At 36.0% G+C, this 21,619-nt stretch overlaps 1 protein-coding gene across 4 annotated transcripts in view; it reads right to left on the bottom strand.

Moving 5' to 3' along the window:
- Positions 1 to 21,619, bottom strand: part of DNAH12 (dynein axonemal heavy chain 12) — a 60,636-nt gene that overhangs the window by 32,453 nt on the left and 6,564 nt on the right. For all 4 annotated transcript variants that reach the window (XR_003527149.1, XM_027640041.1, XM_027640040.1 and 1 more), the window contains 29 exons: positions 21,255 to 21,450; positions 20,660 to 20,848; positions 19,690 to 19,840; positions 19,498 to 19,589; positions 19,051 to 19,229; positions 17,661 to 17,796; positions 16,827 to 16,952; positions 15,204 to 15,338; positions 14,298 to 14,491; positions 13,048 to 13,282; positions 12,279 to 12,464; positions 11,686 to 11,886; positions 10,459 to 10,653; positions 10,127 to 10,248; positions 9,719 to 10,001; positions 9,015 to 9,134; positions 8,456 to 8,612; positions 8,099 to 8,271; positions 7,389 to 7,541; positions 6,734 to 6,973; positions 5,502 to 5,747; positions 5,102 to 5,221; positions 4,279 to 4,388; positions 3,303 to 3,486; positions 2,420 to 2,560; positions 2,199 to 2,282; positions 1,928 to 2,116; positions 1,198 to 1,317; positions 225 to 413 (listed from right to left, as the gene is read on the bottom strand). Coding sequence is in view for 3 of the 4 variants with exons in the window: in XM_027640041.1 (XP_027495842.1) it covers positions 225 to 413; positions 1,198 to 1,317; positions 1,928 to 2,116; positions 2,199 to 2,282; positions 2,420 to 2,560; positions 3,303 to 3,486; positions 4,279 to 4,388; positions 5,102 to 5,221; positions 5,502 to 5,747; positions 6,734 to 6,973; positions 7,389 to 7,541; positions 8,099 to 8,271; positions 8,456 to 8,612; positions 9,015 to 9,134; positions 9,719 to 10,001; positions 10,127 to 10,248; positions 10,459 to 10,653; positions 11,686 to 11,886; positions 12,279 to 12,464; positions 13,048 to 13,282; positions 14,298 to 14,491; positions 15,204 to 15,338; positions 16,827 to 16,952; positions 17,661 to 17,796; positions 19,051 to 19,229; positions 19,498 to 19,589; positions 19,690 to 19,840; positions 20,660 to 20,848; positions 21,255 to 21,450 (4,846 nt within the window). In the remaining variant the exon portion in view is untranslated. The remainder of the gene's footprint in view (positions 1 to 224; positions 414 to 1,197; positions 1,318 to 1,927; positions 2,117 to 2,198; positions 2,283 to 2,419; positions 2,561 to 3,302; positions 3,487 to 4,278; positions 4,389 to 5,101; positions 5,222 to 5,501; positions 5,748 to 6,733; positions 6,974 to 7,388; positions 7,542 to 8,098; positions 8,272 to 8,455; positions 8,613 to 9,014; positions 9,135 to 9,718; positions 10,002 to 10,126; positions 10,249 to 10,458; positions 10,654 to 11,685; positions 11,887 to 12,278; positions 12,465 to 13,047; positions 13,283 to 14,297; positions 14,492 to 15,203; positions 15,339 to 16,826; positions 16,953 to 17,660; positions 17,797 to 19,050; positions 19,230 to 19,497; positions 19,590 to 19,689; positions 19,841 to 20,659; positions 20,849 to 21,254; positions 21,451 to 21,619) is intronic.

Raw genomic sequence — 21,619 nt, forward strand, 5'->3', positions numbered from 1 at the left:
ATAACTGAAATGTACATATTGTTATTTCCTTAAAAAAATTGGTCAGCACACTAGTATTTGAAAGAGAAAAAGGAATGAAAAATGCACCATGGGATTTAATCCAACACCAACACACTAAAACACCCAAGAAGCTTTGTAAAGTTAAAATATCCACCTAAGCTGTATTTTCCTTCCATTTCTACTGCAAGGATCTATTCAGTGAATGCAGAAGCAGCCAATCCTACCTCATACACGTAGTCATAGACCAAGCCTTTCTCTTCAAAGGGACATTCCCATTTTCCCACACTTGTTGGTACAGTATCTGTTGTAGATTCCTCAGACAAAGTGTCCCTCAAGAAATTATCAAAAATTATCCTGCTGTCACCATCACAAGTCCCACCAATGGACCAGACTGTGGCAAAAGCAAAGCAACCCTACAAGGGCAAAAAGATTAGCAATTGTCTAAAAAATTGACATTGTGTGAATCTTGTACAGTCTGATTAACAAATCTAATTCTGAAAAATACTGCTAAGCAGAGAGGTGTTACAAATTGCCCTTGAATAGCCTGGGTCCAAAGAGATTTAGAAGTCTGATTAAAGGCAGAGCACACAAAAGTGTTATTCAAGGATATGTATATATACAAGGATAGGTATATAAAAAATAAAGGTCACTGAACTAAAGCATTATGTCACATTACAAAGTCTGAGAAGAGTTCTAATCACGAATCAGGATCTAGGAATTTTCTAATTCAATTTTAAATAACTACTTTTACATTCTGTTTTTTTCAGTTTTTCCTAAGAACAATCATACAGGGTCAGACAGAGGATCCAACTATTTTAACAGTTAGAAAACAATCTTCCCAAGGAAATTTAGCTCGAACACCCAAGCCAATCGTTGTTACATGAACTTTTATTTCCTCAAAGGGAAAGAAGTCACTTTGCTTTAGCTAATTCTTTGGTTAGTTAAAAAGCACATTTAACAGAAACACTATCCCAGTTAATTGGAAAAATAGTAACATTTTGGGTCATATTCGTTACTTGTAAGACTTCTGTCTAATCTGGGCACCTCCAGAGTATGGGGAGAGAGAGCAAGGAGGTAGTGAAATTGTTTCACAAGCTTCCTATTCCCAAATTAAAGTGGGTTTGATTAGTACAATTGCTTTGAAAACCAGCACCTGCAGAAATAAATATACATTTTCCTTCAGACTAAAAAACCAACCATGATCCAGGCACGGATGTTTTTGTTGGTGGGATCTTCTTGCACAGTTGGACAAATCAACATTTCAAAAAGCCGTGTGAGAGCTACTACAACATTGGTGTTGCTTGTAGGTACCAGTTCCTAAGAGATTCAAAGGGCTGGGTGTTAGACTTGACATGCTCAGGTAATTTATCTTTTGGAGCTAAAATACTAAAAGAATTAGATCATTAGCTGTTTCTGAACAAATATTAGAAGGTAAGGTATACACTGGTTTTTACTCAAAAGATCATTTACCCTCCAATATTCCTGAAATGTCAAGACCTTTAGTTTATTAACCACGTCCATGTGACAACTACAGTCATACATCTTAAACCAAAACAAACCCCAGATAAGTAACTACAGCAACACATGAGCACTATGTCACACCAAGTTCACAGGGAACTACACATATATTTCCCCTAACACTTAATAAAGTACTTCCCTATTCAACATGACATCTTTAAAGAAAAAGAATGTACAAAATTCTCTCAGGAAGACTTTTTATTCAGTGTTTTAATTACTTACTTTACTTTTGAAAGTACTATAAAGTTTGAAGTCTTAGCTGACCTTCTCATTTTAGCTTTCCAAACTGGTCCCAAGAGCTGCCTATTCATTCTAACTGTGCTTGTCATGAGAGAGCAGTCACTCCCCAGCAAGGGTAACAAACTGGGAATGGTCAGTAGCTACTGCAGGAAAAAATGGCAAAATATACCTTGCACTTTTTCTGACGGACTTTTAATGCTGGTGGTATCAACCAGTCAAAAAGTCCCTGCAGAAGATCTTGATGGTCCTTTGAGTTCAGAGGTTCAGGCAGTTTACTCAGCCAAGAGGTAACAAGAGGCTCCCAACCCAGCTGAGAAGGTTCCAAATAAATCATGCCACAACGACTGACTGTAGCAGGCTAAGGGAAAATGGTACACTCGTTTTATTGTACATTTAATATACTGAACTTTGTTCTATAGTTTCATTAAAAATAAACTTACTGACGCCTGGGAAAGATCCATTGTTTCAAAAATAAGAGTCATCTGAGGGGACATTTGGATGACTTCTCCACTCATCAAACAAAGCTTGAAAGAAAAAAAAAAAATCACATGCAAGATTAAAAAAACCCAACTAGTTGTAAATTACATTCCCTATTATGGAGAAGAATATTTTCAAAATGTCACATTGTTTTATTTAGGCCTTGATTCCCGCTGGCTGATACCTTTTTGTTGTCATCCAGCACCGTGTTCATGCTTTCTATCCACAGAGTGTCGATGGGGCCATCAAAGATCACCCACTTGCGATCAGGGGTCTCGGACAAGGCGAATTCCCTGAAGGTTGTAGCGACGACACCATCTGTCCACTAGAGGGGGTGGACGTGGGAATGGCAAGGGAGACAAAGAACAGAGAGTTCAACCTGAGCCTCCAGTCACAGACACCCTTCCCTTTGCTTTCCAACATCCCTCCCTTTTCATTCTTCTCTCCTGTTCTGCAGAGAGCAGCGCACGACTTAACAGTTTCACTGGGGGTCTTGCAACATCAGCAGATTTTAAAAGAGAGTCTTTTTCACTTGAAAAAAAATATTGTAACAAAAAAGACCAGCAATTCAATTTATTGAAACTTAGAAGTGCTTCTGCTCTGCCTCGCATCTCTTTCTCCCCAGTCACCCTAATTTTTACTATTTCACATTCTCTTATCCATACTGTTCCTTCTCCAAACCTAAGTTTCACACAGAAGTTCATAAATTTTTCTACATAGTTTTTGCATTAGTTTGATTATACAGATTAAGAATAGACAGAGAAATTAATACAGCTAAGTTTGATATGATTTCCTAGCACGGATGTAACCATGTTAGGATGATGACCTTCAAAATGGTACTGTTCTTTTTTTTTTCATATTTCAACTTATATAACTGCATACATGCTTGGCACAGCATTTCTATATACTAATTAAAAACAAGTCATAAAAGTATTAGTTAAAATAAAATCTACAATTGTGTTCTCATCTGTGTTTAAAATCATGAAATCACAAATTCAACAGTTTACTATCCAGAATAATGGAGGTCTGACATATGCAGGAAACACTATTTTTTAAACATACATTACCTCATGGGATATTGGATCAAACTGCCCAAAAAGCTGACCCATAGTGATCGATTTTGGATTCATAGTTCTATAAATTACTTTTTCTTCTTCACCATAACCACGCTTTTTCATAAGAGACAGTGTATTTGCCAACACATGGAGAACTTTGGTCTTCCCAGAAAAAGGTTCCCCTACCAGCATGAAGCTGTTAGATGGAAAAAAACCCTACTATTAATAAATTTGTCTTCCAATTTAGACTTTTACAGATCATATGAAGGCCAACGGTACCAAACATATGCTTAAAGCTAATTTTCACCTAATTTTCAAAAATCAGAGCAAGTAAATTTGCTTTGTATATACAAAACATCATTTCAGCAAGACCAATTTATTTGCACATGCACTGTATGCATGTTATCCTCTAAAACTTAGATTTTATGACCACACTAGTTCAATTATTTGCTGAATGAGATTCCTTTGGAGTTTCACTTCAGTGTAGGCAGAGTTTTTAACACTGGAAGAACACAAACAGAAAACTTTTGTAGTCATCCAGCAGAGGGATGTGACTATAACAAGGTCTCAGAGAGAAGACTAATTAATGAACTGAATATTAACCATCATGTGGTTAATGTCACATTGTATATATTTTCTCCACACAGTTGTTATTCTGTAATAAAAGCTTGGAATAAAATGGCACAGATCTAACAACTAATATTTTAATATAAACAAACTTTTACAATCCTAAATCCATACTGATATCAATACCCAAAATCACTATACATGTGAGGCTACTTCTGATATGAAGAAGAGTACAATTCCCCAGACAAACAGGCACAAGAATTTTGGGACATTAAAAGCAGTATCAGTGATCAACTGTTCCAATACTAATAGGAACATTTTGCCACCCTTAACACCTCTTATAACTCCATATAAAAACCTGCTACAGTCTAAGCCAAAATTACAAAAGATACTGCCTGTGAAACAGTGATGAGAATCTTACCCATGTCTAACAATCATCATTTCATATGTCTGTATAATTTTCTCCATAAAAGTTGTTACAGGTTGGACATTATGTTGAATGCAACATTCGTTGGCACATTCCAGAAAATCCTGAAATTAAAACAGATCATAATCTTATCATTGCTACAATTTAAATTACTGTCTTGGACTACAGTAAAACAGTCTATGCTCATCAATAAGGGTTTCAAATTAATTAATAACTGCAATACTACTAGTCAGAATATAGCAAACTTCCTGGAGAAAAAAAGTAACTTCTGTACTTCATGTGCTAGAACAGGATTTAACCACAATTTTAATCTTGAGGAGAAGGTATATCACCATGAGGAAACCTGTTGTATGCTTTGGAATAATTCACTTTTATCAAGATTGTAGTATTTATTTGAAACTTAAAAGTTAATCCATTTTGTCTTTTCCAACGTACTCATCTTCTTCCCAACCATCCTCCTACAAAGGAGCTGTGCTTTAAGTATTCCAATAAATAAAATACAAACAGAAAGTTTAATCTCATTAAATTATGCCCAAAAATTAGGAAAGAAATCAGTCAGAGCCTAAAATTTGGTAAATCTGCAGGTCAGCTTCCAATCTGTAGGACACAATCCCTCCGAATGTAAGGGAACTCAGATGTGGATTAAATTCAGCACAGATAAAAGAATTTTCTTTGGTACTGAGTTTCATTGCAAATATTCAGCAATTTTTCTCATCTTGCAATAACTGACTAAATTAATTGTAGTTGGTTAAAAACCAAATCATCAAAAACCAACCAACAATGATTATGACCAAGGAAAAATTATAAGAGTACTTACATTGTAGTCTGCCTCAGGAAGTTTAATTCCAGGAAATAAATCACTGGTTATACCCATGAACAGAGGTATATCATGGGACAAAAATTTAGGCTCATTCACATCTTTAATGGATCTAAGAAGCTAGAAAAAACAAATATACATTTTACTGTTCCTGTTCACAGACACAGAATAAATTGTTCAGCAATTAAAATAATCTAATATGCAACAGATTAATACATTAAGTGGTGCCTTTGATAAGCAGTTAAGCCCAACTGTGCCATTTGTGTATTTTATTATCTTCATTTCACGAATTAAGAAACATGGATCAGCAATGGGGCATGAAGTGGTGTAACTGCCTTCAGAACTCACAACTGTGGGTATCTATAAAATTCCTTAAAGAATTATTCCCTCAGGAACTCACCAATATATCTTCATCTTCTGTGGGAAATTTCAACTTCAGATTCCCAGCAGCCACCAACACAGCCTTGACTGCTCTCATGCCATAGTCATAGTGGTACTGGGAGGAAAGCTGCTCTGAACAGAGCCTGTAGGTCATGACTATCTTCACTGACAAGGACTTAGCATTCAAAAATCCATATGAGTAGAGTGAAATCTCTGCTATCAGAGCATAGTTAGGAACCATCATGGCTACTGTTCGGAAAAGAACCTGAAATATATACCCAAAGAAATATCTTTAAATAAGTAATTGAGAAATGGGAAGTAACTGAGAACTTTTACAGGTGTTGGATTAGTAGTAAACCCATCACGGCATTTCTAACTGAAAACAGTAACCGCATGTCCAACAAAGTAATGCTTAGTATGATGGGGTAAACTGTAGATAATTTAAAATAGTTACACTGGAAAGCAGTGGCTGCAGAACATTTGGGAGTCAATGAAATAGAAGAATTATCAATATTTGCAGCTTGTGACTCCCTAGAAAGTTAATCTAAGATGTCATCAACATCCATCTCAATCTACAATCCAGTCCAGAAAAGACACTGCCTCTCCCAGGTTTTTTCCCTCATCAGTGTCTCAAGAATGCAGTTTGGCCCTTTCATGGATACACCCAGCACAGCAGTAAGGAAGGAAAACATGGTCCATGGCAGGTGAGAGGATACACTTCCTTTCCTTAAGCAAACTGCAGTTGGTGTGCTTCTCATGCTGCATCATCTCTGCTTTCAGCCAAGCCTCCTTAGTGAAACAGCTCTTATAGTCAAAACAATCACCTCAAAGGTCTTATTTTATCAAGTAATCTAAACCAATTCATTCCATCTATTAAGTGTCACTCACTAACACCCCTTTTAAATAAGATTTTCATGAAGTATTTTTCCCAAAATACCTGTCCATCTTACAAAGTTAGTACCCCAAAATTATAATGTATCCACAGCCTGACACTTGTCTTTGGCCTGGAAAAATAATAAGAAAAACACTAATAAACATGAGAAAATTAAATATATTTTGAATTCCTTAAAAAAGAACAAAGTACTCAGGAGGAAAGAAAAAACCCCAGGCTCAGTATGTATAAATCTTATAACAGGTGTATGTTTATATTCCAGGTGGTCAAGTCTGGATTAGTACCAGCAATACACAGGTTCCCTCAATTTTTTTTGAAAAGCTCATTCTTAAGCAGAAGCATCTATTTTATTATTTTACCTTCAGATTATCTGGAAGTTCAGAACGTCCTGCATAACCTGGATTCATAGTAATAGCTATGAAACAGTTGGGGTTAAGCTTCAGCTCAGTTCCTTCAAAGAGAAACGTTTCTTGTTTTGTCTGGATGGCTCTCTGGATGCACAGGATCTGCTGGGCCACCACAGACAGTACTTCCAGTTCAATGCGATTGAATTCATCAAAACATGCCCAGGCACCTGATGAAGCCAAACCCTTGAAAAACTGCAAAGGAAGAAGGAGAGTAATAATATTGGTACAGAGCCTTAGAAGACTCAATAGAAACTAAGAGTGTCATGTTGGAAGTTTAATTACACACACACATAAAACAGACAATTATGATAATATCTAAGCCTGTTTAGATCATAGGTCTGTGATATGTATATGAAGAACAAAGTTTTTTCTTGGTTCTAAAGAAAGCTAAATCAGAAGATCCCAATCCCATGAACTCTTGTTTCTTTCAAGTTTTAATTAGCAATTTAATAGGATTTCATAAAGCACAGAAAATGTAGAGACCAGTATGTAGCATCCAGGGTGGCAGACCACAGGTGCCACATTTATTTAAGTGTCTCTGCAAAGTAAGGACCCTACAATTTTCATCCTAAAAATAAAATGCAAATTATATTTATTTTCTATTTACCTTTCCCATTGCCAGGTAATCAAGGCCATCAGAGCAGTTGAAGACAACACACTGAACAGCAAGGGCTTTAGCCAAATCTTTGGTGGTCTCTGTTTTACCTGTCCCTGCTGGGCCCTCTGGCGCACCACCGAGGTTTAAATAAAAGGCTCCAATCTAAACCACAGAAACAGTTAATGGAAATTATACTCCAGCAAAGAAACTGCAGTAAATGATAGTGAGAAAAGCTGTATCTGAGATGACTTTGGTAACTTTCAGTTGTCAGGTTAGTTGAGGATAAACCAATACAATAATAAACACCTCTGCTAAGAGTCAGGGTACTAAAAAGTTACCAAACTTGTACTACTCTTAGGAACAATATCATCACAAGTGGTTCCTTCTTCACTTAGGTTAGCAGCCTAACAGAACATCAGAAAAGTACTCCGTGTTCTCATAATCCATACAGCAATAAAATACAGGCTGTTTTTTCTATCTGCATTTTAAGAAAACCACATCCACAACAGAACAACCCACAAATATTTCAGCCAGGTCGGTGGGCTGCCCAGGTTTGTTGTTACGAGTGAGTTTCACGTCCAGTATTCTACAGGAAGTAAAATCTTTGAAAACCTCATTTCAGCAGCAATAGCAGAGTCTGACAGCAGCTGTGAACCCTAAAAGTATGGCTGTAATGAACAGTGGAAGGAACACTCAGTGGCACTGCTGGAAGGCCCTACCAGGGTGCGGTAACACCTGTCAGTGAGGGGAGTGATGACGAGGCGTGGGGAGTTGCCCAGATACTCGTAGGCGTATTTGACGTTGCAGTTGATGATGCAAACCCGGACGTTCTCAGATTGCCAATAATATCGGAGCTGTGCAAGCCACTGGAAGTCTGTCTCACTCTGCACACCTGATGAACACAGAGGTGAAAGCAGTCATGAAAGACATTTTAGATAACTGGATCTTCTATTACAGCTAAATTTAGAACTGCTTTGAAATTATTAATGTTGGTGCTCATATCTGATTGGTTAACTATTTTTCATTAACTATGTGTAAAGACACATGAGAAGAAAAGTGTTTTAAAAGATAATTACCATTTTCAATCATTTCCTTGATGACATCTCTAGCATGAACATCAATAGTAACCAAGGCACCCAGTGTAGTCCTTGTTTGCTTTGACAGTTTTCCTCTTACCAGCTCTACAATATCATTAAGTTGAAGCTGAAGTGTATCATAATAACCCTTTAAACCCTAGGAGAGAAAAGGTAATTTTGAAACTGTTTACACCACAGTTTCAAGTGTTCCAGACTTCTTCATGTTGACTAAATATTTTAACAGCAGTTGCTTATTAATCTGTTCTCTTCAATTGTCATGTTTTTGCATCAACTTCTCTCTCATTCACAGTTATGCATTTATGTTGCAAAGCTACATTTTAATCTATGCTTGCTCTAAACAAGAATACTTGAATGAAGGGTGCAAGTACTTGAATGAAAGGTATAAATCACTGTACATAAATTCATATATGTCAAACTCATGTACTCGTACTTTTTCAAATTTTATTTTGATTGTAGAAAAATACTTGATTAAGCAAAATACATCAGCTGAAATGAAACATTAAGAAAGATTTAAAAAAATGTATGCATTACACAGTACCTCAGGTCCACTGCGAAGAACTTCATGTACCTCACTTGTCCAGTACATCTGAGACACACACAGCACTACTTGTCCAGGCCACTCCAGAACCCACCGTTTTCTCTCTGTCTCTAAATATGCCTGAAAGAGTTAAATACAGTATACAAACATATATATGTGAATATATATTGTAATACAGAAGTATATAAGGTGATCCTATTAATATTCTTTGCTAAAAAAATATTATTTTTCTATTTGTAGCATCCAAATAGACTTCTAAATGCTCTTTCTCCCTTAGATTTGCAATTTGTTATTCAGTAATTTTAAAGAATCTTGCAACTATCTTTCCATATCACATAAATATTCACAACTTGTCAACTTCATACAAAGAAATATATTCTGTCTAGTGATTTTTTTTTAGGAGGGAGAAAGCACTTACAAGTGTTGCATTTCTAAATTGTAACTAAAGAAACCCAAATTATTTACATCAGGATATATCCCATAAACAGTGTTACTGTCAAACTTTTAAAAGAATTTGTATCCTGTTAATTCTTACTCAGACTAAACTCTTTATGTCACCAGCCTATAAATACAAGTCACATTAACATGCTCCTGGCCCTGTAACTGCATTAACTCCTGTGCTGAGGAAGAATTTTAGAAAGCCAAGAGACAGTCATAAAACAAAGATAGGTGCTACAGTTATTTAATTATCACAAACCCCATACCATTCTTGATTTGTCAATAACATCACGTATAGTCTTCAGCATAATGTCTTCTACTTGAATTAACCACTTCTCCACTGCACCTCGAGCTTCAGAAGTAGAAATGTTTGAAATCAGCTGTACGCGCTCGCCTTCGGAACTACACATTCCTTTAATATCCAAATTGCGAAGGAAATCCAGCTTAGCAATGCCTTCAAAACACTTCTTCAAGTGAGGCTGAACTCTGAGAGGATCCTTAGTCTCTGACAGGATCTCCAACATTTCATCATTAGACAAGAAAAAGAAGCTAAAAAAAAATTAGAAAAAGAAAAAAGACAACTGCATTATCAAGCTACTTCTCAGACTGACCTTATTCACAACAAAATAAACATTCAGTATTTGTATTTTTTAAACAGCCAAAACTCATCCTACCGGGGAAAGAAGAGACGTTTTTTCTCAAGGTAAGCATTAAGCCCTTTCATGATTTTGTCTAGAAGCTCATTACTGGTCTGAAGCTTCTCTGTTAACCCTGGCAAGGAAGTAGCAACAAGAACCTGTAACGAACCCATGCAAACTGTCAGTTCAATAAAATACCTCAAACAGTAGAAGTTAATCAAATAAAGAACAACGTGACTTTGTTCCTAGAAAGCCCAGGCAACTGATGTTGTAGTTCATTGTATATATTCTGAAAACAAAGCATCCCCACCCAGAAAAAAAAGTGAGAGAAGCTCCTGTTTCCTGTTAGTAATGGGCATTTCCCTTACCTTTGGGTCTTCAGCACAAAATTTCATAATCTCTCTCCAGAATCTATCCACAGTCTGGAAATGTCGCCCCTCTTCTGGCATCTGTTGCATAATATCCTCAGATGAAAAAATGGGTTCCAAATAAAGCCACTGTGCTTGTACCTTCAGCCAGTCATCAATATTCTCCTGAATTTGAATTAAGCGACTTTCCCATTCCTTAATAAATATTTAAAGAATGTTATCTTGATATTTCCAAGCAAATATTGTTAGAGACAATAAATTCAAGAAAGGTAGACACTGGGGTATTCTAGCTCCCAAAGAGAAAAAATAATCATCTAACAATAAACTAAATAAAAGAAAAAGATTTATATATATTTCACATATACAAAAGCCAAAGGAACTCAGCACTTTTACCTACTGGGAAACAAATTTTCTAAAATGCATTTACCACTTTAGTGCTATCAACTTTAAGCAACTTAAAGGTCAAGCAATACCCAGGAGGCTACCAGTGCCAAATTCTGTTTCATCTCCTCACAGCAAGGAGTTCTTGCAGCTGCATTACAGCAGGGACACCAGAATACCAGAAAGGCCACGTTAAATCACAGGAGAGATCCAGCCAGTCGAGTCTCCTTTCCCTAAAGTGGACAATAGCAGATACCTCTGTATCTGCTATCTGTAAGGGTAAATACTGCATCTGTACACTGAGCCTCCTTGAGCCTGAAGATTTCCTGCATAAACCAACAAAGAACTGCAAAGCAATTCCAGCAGCTTCTCTCCTGTCACTAGTCATGGTGTGAGCACCACAAAGACTTTACCCAGGTGTAAAGTGCTCCCATCATTTTTCTGAGGCCTGATTAAAAAATCTTCTCCCAGCCATTAAGAAGTTTCCTTGCTCAGGGAAAAACTGAGTCCAAAACTAAATTACTAAATGTTCTTATAAACAATAAGAGAAACATAATTTCCAGTTATTAAGAAGCAAGGTTAAAGACACTAATGGAAATGGTGATTTCGCAAAAGATGTGAAAAAATAATCACATTCTCTTGGTTGCACTTGGATCTGAGCGGAAAAAGGAATACCAAAACAGAAATAAGGTAAGTGTGACTCACATAAACTCACAATATTCTTGCTGGAAAATCAATGGCAGCATTTAATTCACAACTCAGACAATAAGATTGTAATACAAATGGTATACTCTAGCACAGCAGTTATCCTACAAATAAAAATGGTTGAAAAAATACTGATCGTACCCTGATTTCTTTGTCAAATGGTTTAATGAAAGGTGATCCTCTCATTGTCTGAGTTTTCATAATCTGGTCATCAAGAAGAGCCTGAATATCATCCACTGAAGACAGAATGTGAATACCAGTCTCACGATACAAATTTGTATTGAAGGAAATTGAATCCCAGACTTCCATCATGGTATGCATTGCTTTCTCCAAGGAAAATTCCTATTTAAAAAGAAAACAGTTTGGTGTAGCCACTGAATTGGTTTTTCTAACTCATTAATTCAGTACATAAGTTTATCTAGCTGAATAAGCTCTTTTGCTCTAACAGCACAAGTTATGTTATTGCTTTTCCTCAGTATATCATTTTCTAGCACACAGAAAGCAGGACACTTGGGAAATACGAAAAATGTAACATGAGACACAAATGTTTACTTGCACATCATTATCATCTAATCATCATTAACATCCTATCATCTAATGGATTATCTAATCATTTAAGTCTCACCAAATCTCTTTTACTGCCTAAGGGCAAAGACAAAAAATTCTAGTAAGTCATAAAGTATTCACCAAGAGACCAGACGTCATATTTGTCACTATGAAATCTCTGTGCTTACCTTGCTTGCACCCACACTTATAGCTGTAAACTCTTCCAAATGAGGGCCTAGATTCTGCTTTAAAATTTTTCTCAGGGTAGTTCCAGCATCTGGGGTTAAATCATATCCTACTATATTTGACATCCGCTCCCAGTGACGATCTCTCATGCCAGGGTTACAAAAGACAGTCACAGTGGGAATATTCTCCTAATTCAGAAAAGACATTGATAAGGGAAAAATTGTCACATGAATAATTTCTTAACTTTTTAATAATCTCGGATGTGCATTTAAAATTCTGCTGTAGTACTTGATGACATGAATTTTTTTTCTGAAAAGTGCAGATGGCTCCATTCAGTTATCCATTCCATTTCTAAACAATTATATTAGTTACTGAAGAGGAAATATACAACTATTAAGCACAGTCTTAGAAGAAAAGAGAAAATGAACAATTTTTCAGCTATATTATGGTAAATTTTGTTTGCATGTGCATTAACATAGTCCCATTTCAAAATTTCCAACTGCATCCTCAAAAGTTTCTTTGTACCCAAAAATTACTTTTCTCCTGTATGTGTTCACTCATTAGCAATTCACATTCCTAAAACCATAAAAAAACCCAAATCAATTTTATTAAAATGAATGGGACAGTACAATCTGGAAATGGTGAATCAGTGTCTGCTCTCTCTCTCTCTCTAATAATAATGTCTGACACTGCATCATCTACCTGTACTGAGCACTGAATTTAGCATTTGTCCCTCAGCATCAGATATTCACATCCTTCACTTTTTCTTACCTTAAACTCTTTAACCTGTTCCAGAACTGAAGAACACATTGTAAGAGTTGTATTAGCCTTTATTGTTTTTACTGTCTTCACTTCTTCTTTGGGTCGTGGTGTCTTTTTCCTGTCCTGTGGCATTTTCTTCCTTTGTTGGAAGAGTTTTGTCACTTTATATAGCTCTCTATAAAACTCATCAAGCTCAGCCTCCATGCTTTCCCCATTTAGTTCCAAAAAGGTACCATCCATCCATCTGAGAAAAAACACAAGGTTAGAAGACAGAATAACAAATGCATCCCACAAATATTTAACACTTGGTTCTGCAACACAAACAAGGTGTACAGTAATAGTTATTTAAATTAAAGCAAAGATCTTCTTTCCAATTATTGTCATTCTATGCAAAATTCTAATGTACAGCTAAAGGTGGCTCAATCACACTCTTCTGTGTATTTGTGCAATTCTCTCAAGTCAGTCACATACTGAAACTGAGTAACTGCATGAACTGAGAAATATTTAAATTAACCTCTGGATAGAGATCAATATATGACATTTAAAATCACACTGGGTCTTGTATTTTCAAAACCCCCATACTTTCTAGCTATTGCTTGTTACAACTCCTGAAGAGTGCAGGAAATGACAAACAATCTCACATAATTTAGATACAGAATAGAGTTTTTGTGGTAGGATGTAGCCACCAGACAGCAATGCATTCGAGCCCCCCTACAGAGCATTTTGGGCAGCTGTTATGTTAAACACAGTTTTCATCAAATACAGTTTATAAGCTTTCTAATTGAACTTCTTCCTTTTCTGGTACACAAAATGTCTCATAACTCATTAAAATTTTTCTTCCTAATAAATTTCCTCCTCAGAGCTTGTCTTGTTACAGGCTTCACTAGAATGACCCATACAGTCAGAACACAGTCTGAGATATTCTCCTTTGCTCCCAGGCACATGGTGTGATTCTTGGGGGTGTCCTGTGCAGGGCCAGGAGCTGGACTCAATGATTCTTGTGGGTCCCTTCCAACTCAGAACATCCTATGATTCTATGATTCCATGATTACATTTAAAAAAATAATAAAGAAAAAACCTGACATTTTTTCTAGCTGAATTAAAAATAACAAACCTGCTATGTATGTTAGCTTGCTATTATATTTGGCTTCCTAAAAACATGCGTTGGCAAGAAAATGAATCCATATTCTATGTCTGACATGAGCAGGACCAGCATGAGCATTTTTTTTCCTCACTCTCTGTCATTATAGTTGAATTACCTTTTTTCTGTTCGCTGCCATTTCAGTATAAGATTAAAGAGTTTCTGATATGGTTCTATCTCAGCTTTTACGTTGTTGAGGACTGGGAAGTCACTCGGTTTCCATCCGAGCAGAATCTCTTCATTGTTAATAAGAGCCACTGTTTCATCAGTGTCCTGTATGGTTTTCTGTAATGTCTTCACATCAGCCACATACTGAAATCAAATAATGGGATGACTTGAGAGAGAACTGAACAATGCTCTGAACAGCTATCAAAATAAGATATCAAAATATAATAAGCCTTCATATTAAAATTTTAGAAAATGTAAGTTAAAAACTTTTCTACTTTTGCTTGAGTAGATAAACCATGAAGAATCCAGATGAACATGATGAAAAGTGAAGTTGGTTTTCTCATTATTCAATTTTACAGTATTTTCAAGATATTTGAGCTTTAAAACTCACTGTTCTGGGAGGTAGGCAGATGCTTTTTTATGGTCTCACATATCATAAGGGCAACTGGGATTTCTTAGCTTAGGATTTCTGGTTTGTGCTTTGAAGTGTTTTGTTTTAAAAAACCAAAATTGCTTACTAAGCACAAATGCAATTAACATGCAAGACATGCTCTGGCAACTACAAAATACTGATAGAAATTCAGAAAGTTTTGGAGTCAGTGGTCTGCTCTTTATTAGCAGAACAAAAAAGTTTTGAGGTTCACAGAAAAAAAAGATACAAAATTGCTATCAAACACTCTTTCTGAACTGCTATTTTTTCCCTTCAGTTCCTCGATATACCAAAAATAGGAAAGGAAATTCTAATTCCACTCAAGTTATTTGCAAATAATATCACTATGGCTAGAATTCCATGCTTTATACAAAAGTGTATTAAACACACAAAACATTTCTACCCTTTTTAAACTGCTAATCAAACCTGTTGCATGCAATCCAGTTCTGAATATTCTTCTAATTCTGCCACAGAATCTGCCAGCTTGTCTAATTCCTCCCGTAGGTTATCACACTTCTGTAGTACTTCTTGCTCTCTGACACTTTTAGATTGTTCAATCAGCTACAAAACAATTGATTTTTTTAAATGAAAAAAAAGCATTGCAAAGGTGTTTAATCCTTTCAGTGAGTAACATACCCAGTACCATCTAAACACTTAGTACAAAGGCCTCCTTCAGCAATCAGACAAAAGATGGGAAAGTATTACTGAAAAAAAGAGAGAGAGATTCTCACCTTTGGGATTCAGTATTTTACTGCCAAAAAGAACACCTACAGTTGTTGAAAACCATTCCTATCCAACATGTACCTACTGCTGTAAAAGGCAGAAATTCTAGAACACCAGACCAGTCTAAAGCACTGGGTCTGCACACAGAAGGGTTAGTTTTAAGGTACCAAACAAGACATCAACCAAGGGAGAGGAGATCTCCTAAGACAAGGACACCCACCACCAGGCAAAGTTGTGAAGCAGACAAACAGAACTTCTCCAGAGGAGGAACCAGTCTTTTCCTTTTGTATTAGGATAGGAACTGACTCATATCTGAGAGCATAAAATGCAAATATAGAGACTCATGAAAACTTGATGTTCTTGTCCTCAAGCTCCAGCACATTGCAGATCACTCAACAGCCAGCTATGGAGCAATACCTGCTGAGGGACTCTGAGTCAGCTTCACTCTGTACTACCTTTTACATTAAAGAGTTAGAACAAGCACCATGGACTCTCTGCACAGAAGTAGAAAATTAATTTTACTGATTTATTGGAGATTAAAAAATGATTACATGCAAACAAAGTGTTTTACAGACCTAGCAGTCTCCCAAGCTGGGTATGTTTTCAGTCAGAGGCATATTTGCCACCCTTGGACATACTCCTTAGTGCCTAAATAAGATTTAGTAAAGCAAAATCCTTGATTGTGATATTTAAAAGATTGTGATTTTTTTTTTGGAAAAAAAAAATAAAATTATTAATTCTTAACAAAATTTAGAAGAAATTATTAAATCCATGCTAAATTACTATGGAGAGCCAAGAGAACACTAAAAGGCAAAAACTGCTAATCAAGATGAACGCATAGAAGCGGAAGAAAAGTAATCTGTAGTCACACATAGAAAATGAGATGTTGAATATTTTCTATTAACAATTGCCACCTAAAAGACACTGTTCCCACTGTTCTTTTATTGACAGAACAAAATATCACTTTAACTAAATGACTTCTTGTCCAGGCATTCAGTCTTATTAAGGGCCTGGCAATTACATTTTCAGTACTAGATAAGTGCAGTGTAGTGAATTTTCACCTTCCTATGTATTACCTACTACTGACCACAAACAAACCAGGATAATAAGATTCACTGAAGCTTTTAAGCTACAGTGAAAGTTTGAAATTTTATCCACAAAAAGTCCTCTTTTGTTAGAAAAATCTGGAGATATGTTATTTATGCATGTCTAAGTCAGTATGTTATACATGTATATGTATTTAGTCTGCTGAGGAAACTAATAGCTAAAGTAAAGTGAGAAGTCTAAAAAGCCAAAATATACCAGCAACTAAGAAAATGCTCTTACATCATCATGTTCTTTAAATATGAGGTTCATCTTCTTTGGCCATAATATAGCTGCTGTAATTAGTTCGAGGTCTTCAGGAGCAAACAAAAAAACATCTAAGAAGTAACTCATTTGCCGACAGCACTCCTATTAAAAAGAGATTTCATAAAGCTTTAGGTATCATAGGTCTGTTTAAAATATAGAGTAGGACAATATCTTCTACAAAGATAAAATAGAAACCAAGATTTCATGAACTTTCAGAATTCGGAGCTACTTCAGCAATATTAATATTCAAAATATATGTATGATATGATTCAAATCACTGCCTTGTTCATGAGCTTGTTTCCCTAAATATTACTCCTGCAGTCTGTAAGTCTACATGCAAAAATCCTAATATTATTAAAAATAGAAAAAAATATAATTTTTGCAGATATAAACATAATGTGTTATATTTATAGACCCATTACCATAACAGAAAATCTGATACATATTCACATACACAAACTGCTGCTAATGCAACATCATCTATATTCTGATCAAAGAGTAAATTGGGGTTTATGTGTACAAAATCATGACTGTTTTCTTTATTCTTGTCTGTTACATTTTCACAAATAGATTTTTAAGCAGCCCTGAAGTCTCCAGGTACAAACAATAAACAGAACATATGGGAATAGGAATAAGAAGTAAAGGCATATGGCAAAGAATGAGCTGGACTTCTCACTTCTGTCTGAAATAAAACTGAGATTATTCATACATGCAGCATGATCAAAAGACTCTGCACTCCAGAATGAATTCTCTGTTTGTATAGGCCAGCATGTCTGACAAAAGATTAAAAATAAAAGGATAGCCACTTACCTTGCCCCTTAGCACCAGGTCTGGAATGTCTTTGGTTTTGACCTGCTTTGTGTAATCTATTGTTTCCACCATTTCTTCTGTTGTCTCAGGAACTTTTAATGCACGTTCCTTAATTGTTTCAAATTCACTGCATATCCTGTAGATTTGTTTTACATAAAGTACCAACATTTTAAGATTTTAGTTTGACTAGGTTCAAGTTCAGCTTTAATGGAATTAAAAGTTCAATTTACTTCTGTAAGTATTATCCACACACAAACTCCTTTATTTGTGAAACTTAAAAGGGAATATGACCAAGTCAGTCTAGAAAAATACTATTTACTGAATTGCAATAATTGCTTTGTTTGGGTTTTGGGGTATCCTTCTGCACTAAATGCTTTGGTTTCCTGTTACTAGGATATGAACTTTAGAAAAGTATCGTTAGTGTACACACAAACACTTTCCTAGTAAATATTTTGTCATTTTGGTAATGTGGAATCACTATAAAACCTGACCAAAAAATTTCATAAGTGTTTACTCCTTACTTAATCCATACCTGCAAATAAACCCCCTTAATTGACATCCTACGACAAGTCCACCCATGTAGAGGATGAAGGGAAGGCAGGGGATATAATTTTTCTTGATTTTAGTAAGGCTTTTGACACTGTCCCTCCCAGAATCCTTCTAGACAAGCTATCCAGTTGTGGGGTGAGTGGGTTCATGTTGTGCTGGATGAAGAACTGACTAAAGTGGAGAGCTCAAAGGGTTGTGGTAAATGGGGCTACATCTGGCTGGCAACTGTCAGCAGCAGTGCTCCTCAGGGGGCACTTCTGGGGCCAGTTAAGTCCAATATATTCACCAATGATTTGGATGCAGGAGTTGAATGGACCACAAGCAAGTTTGTGATCATACAACTGCAAGGTGCTGCTGGCTCTCTAGAAGGATGAGAGTCACTGCAGAGGGTTTCTAGAAAGATCGATGCATTCGACTATGATCAGTGGGGTGAAATATAACAAGTTGAAATGGCAGATTCTGCACTGAGGATGGAGTAATAAATGGGGAGGTGTGGCTTGAGAGCAGCCCTGCAGAAGTATCTATCACGAAATAAGAGAGTCTAACTAGTCTTTCCTTTGACAGTGCAGTAGTACTGTAGTTCACACTAAAAAATCCAGAACAGTAGTGAAGTCCTTTGATCTTTTAGCTCCTCCATGATCCAAGTCTATTAGTATGTTCTCCTACCCATTTTTGAGACTAAAACATTAGAAAATTACAACAGCTGGTGCAACTGGCATGAGATCATTATTTAGCCAAGAGTCTTCATTAAACAGAAGTATGGTATCTTCACATTTCTTCTACATGTTTCTACTATGTATTTAACACATACAGCATCCACAGGCAGAAAAATTCTACTTACTTTTCATTTTCCTCTCTGTAATTTGCAACTAATTTGTCCAGAAGCATTTTTCCAAAGCTGTTTGCTCGATTTGCCAAACCTTGCTTTAAATCCTCACAACTCAAATAGATCATAGGGAAATAAAACGTCTCTGGCAGACTCATGATTTCCTTCTTGAGGGTGAAGAATTCATCTATGAACTTCAGAAAAACATTAGGTTTTACACTTCAGAGCTGTTGTTTAAGTACTTGGCTACGTGAGTAAGTATTAGACATTGAAGAAAATAAATAATATTTTCTTCTATTTACCACAGATTTTTCTGGGGGAAAAATCACTTACAGTGTACATTTGTAGGCAGTCCACATTACTTTTAGATAAAGGCTAAGCACCTGTTATTCTCTGTTCCCCTTTTTATGATTGCTGTATGTATAGCAAAAATGATATATAAAATGTAGAATTAGAACTTACAGCAGTATATTCATCAAAACTGTGTTGTTCTGCTTCAAATCTTTCTATCTGTGCCTCTGCAGTTCCATCTACAAGCCAGCCATACCTTTCAACTACAATTCAATTACAATGTATCAATATTATTAAAAATGACAGCAAGTTACTTATTACAAAGAAGTGACACAGTTACTCGAACACTCTTCCATCACTCACCGTAGCTTTCAAAATGTTCCTTTGGGCCTTCTAAGTTGTCTCTGATAGATTTTTTCAGGGTGGATGTGGCCCATTGTACCACGTGCTCAGGAAGCTCAGCGTCCACAGTCGCAGTGGTCCCTGTCAGCCACGAACGGATCGTTTGGACGTTCTAATGGAAGGGCAAGTTTTGGTTACTTACATTTTAAAAAGCAATGCAAGGACATATATATTTTAAAAGTAAGTTGCAATCTGCAGAAGACACTATCAGAAAAGTATGAGACCCCTAATCATGACCAAGATGCTTCTTATACACGTAGAATGACTCTTCCTGATGAAAAAAGATGGACAGGAAACGTGTAAAAGGGGAAAAAATAAACTATCCAACCTTACATACAATTAAATTATATCATATTTGCAAATATACAAAATCAAACCCAAAACACTTCTCTTAAAGTACCATCACGTATGATTGAAGAACAATACTCAGTTCACAGGAATACATCCAAAGCCCCCAGAAAGGCTCTCTTCTCTGGAGTCACAGACAGGTTCTCAAGACATCAACCTATCAATATTGTATACATTAGCTTTTAGAGATTTGAAGATTTTCTTTTTCTTAGAAAGAAAAAGAATATCAACACTAATTTTCCTTGGCTTTCTCTGGGGATCTTGAACATTAATGCTAATTTACTGTAAATCATCACACATATAGTTAAGGTTATTATCACTGCAGATCCAAACAGCAGGCTAAACCAATCAGTGGTATGGACACCAATTTTTTATGAACAAGGAATTACAAAATGAGTTGCAGAGTCTGGAATGCTGCTGGGCATCAAGATTCATGATGTGACCTGTAGAATGTTCGTGGAAAATAAATACCACAAGTTGCATCCTGCTCCCATTGCCATGGTAGTCAGACTCCTAAATCACTAATATTTTCACATATTGAGCAACTTAACAATTACATATTTAAGTAAAGATAAAAGCACACCTGGAGAGTCTCTCCTATACAATCTACTACAAACAAAATTGATTCTTCTAAGTCTTTAAAGCTTGGATAAAACTCAATATTATTTTCTTCAAGAGTCAAGTCCATCTTAAATAAAGGCAGACGACTTCTGTCTTCAGGATCAAAAAGTTTCACAAAAGCTTCAGTGGTTCTTCCCAGTAATTCTTTCAGCTAGGTAATAACATAGATCACCAGTTAGTTGACAGAAAAAAGGCCCATCCCATGTTCCATTCATGCAGTAAGACAGGATTTCCATTAATTTTAGTACTTCTGGTCTGATTCATGGATAACTGAAACAGTGTGACTTTTTCTAATAACTCCAGTGGGTATTATCCCAACCCTTAAAGGATGTAAACCAAGGAACAAGTAAACATTTTAGTAAAGCCCAGGCATTGCTGCAACATTGAGTCTATTACTAACACATGCTTTAAGTAGAAATGAAATATCTGGAAAGCATTTTCCTCTGACTTTTTTTTAAATGACAAGGATTTGATGAGACTATTGTTCCATTATTTTTCTACAAAGTTACTATTGGTTTAATTCCATTAAGTTTATAATGGAGAGGAAAGTTATTTACCTGATTGGACATAAGTATAGACACACAGTTATAGAAAGAGTCAACCTGATCCAGCTTTACACCATCCAAGGCCTCCTTCTGAGAAAAGAGCTCGACAACTCTTTGATACCATGTACTCATTATGTCCTCTTCTGCTTTAGAACAGCTTAGAGATGCATCAGTTCTAAAAGATCTGTAGTCAGTTGGTCCTTTCAACCTAGAAAAGAAAGTTACAGGCAACTTTATAAACAAAATTTTAAAAAAACAAACATGGAGTAAAGTAACAATAGTAAATATTGTATTAAAAACCCATTCTTTTTTTAGCAGAAAGCACAGTGGGAACCTAAGCATCACTTTGATAGACTATGGGAAGTAAAAAAAAATCC

This window comes from Corapipo altera, unplaced genomic scaffold, assembly GCF_003945725.1.
Source record: "Corapipo altera isolate COAL_440 unplaced genomic scaffold, ASM394572v1 55, whole genome shotgun sequence".
Classification (NCBI taxonomy): domain Eukaryota; kingdom Metazoa; phylum Chordata; class Aves; order Passeriformes; family Pipridae; genus Corapipo; species Corapipo altera.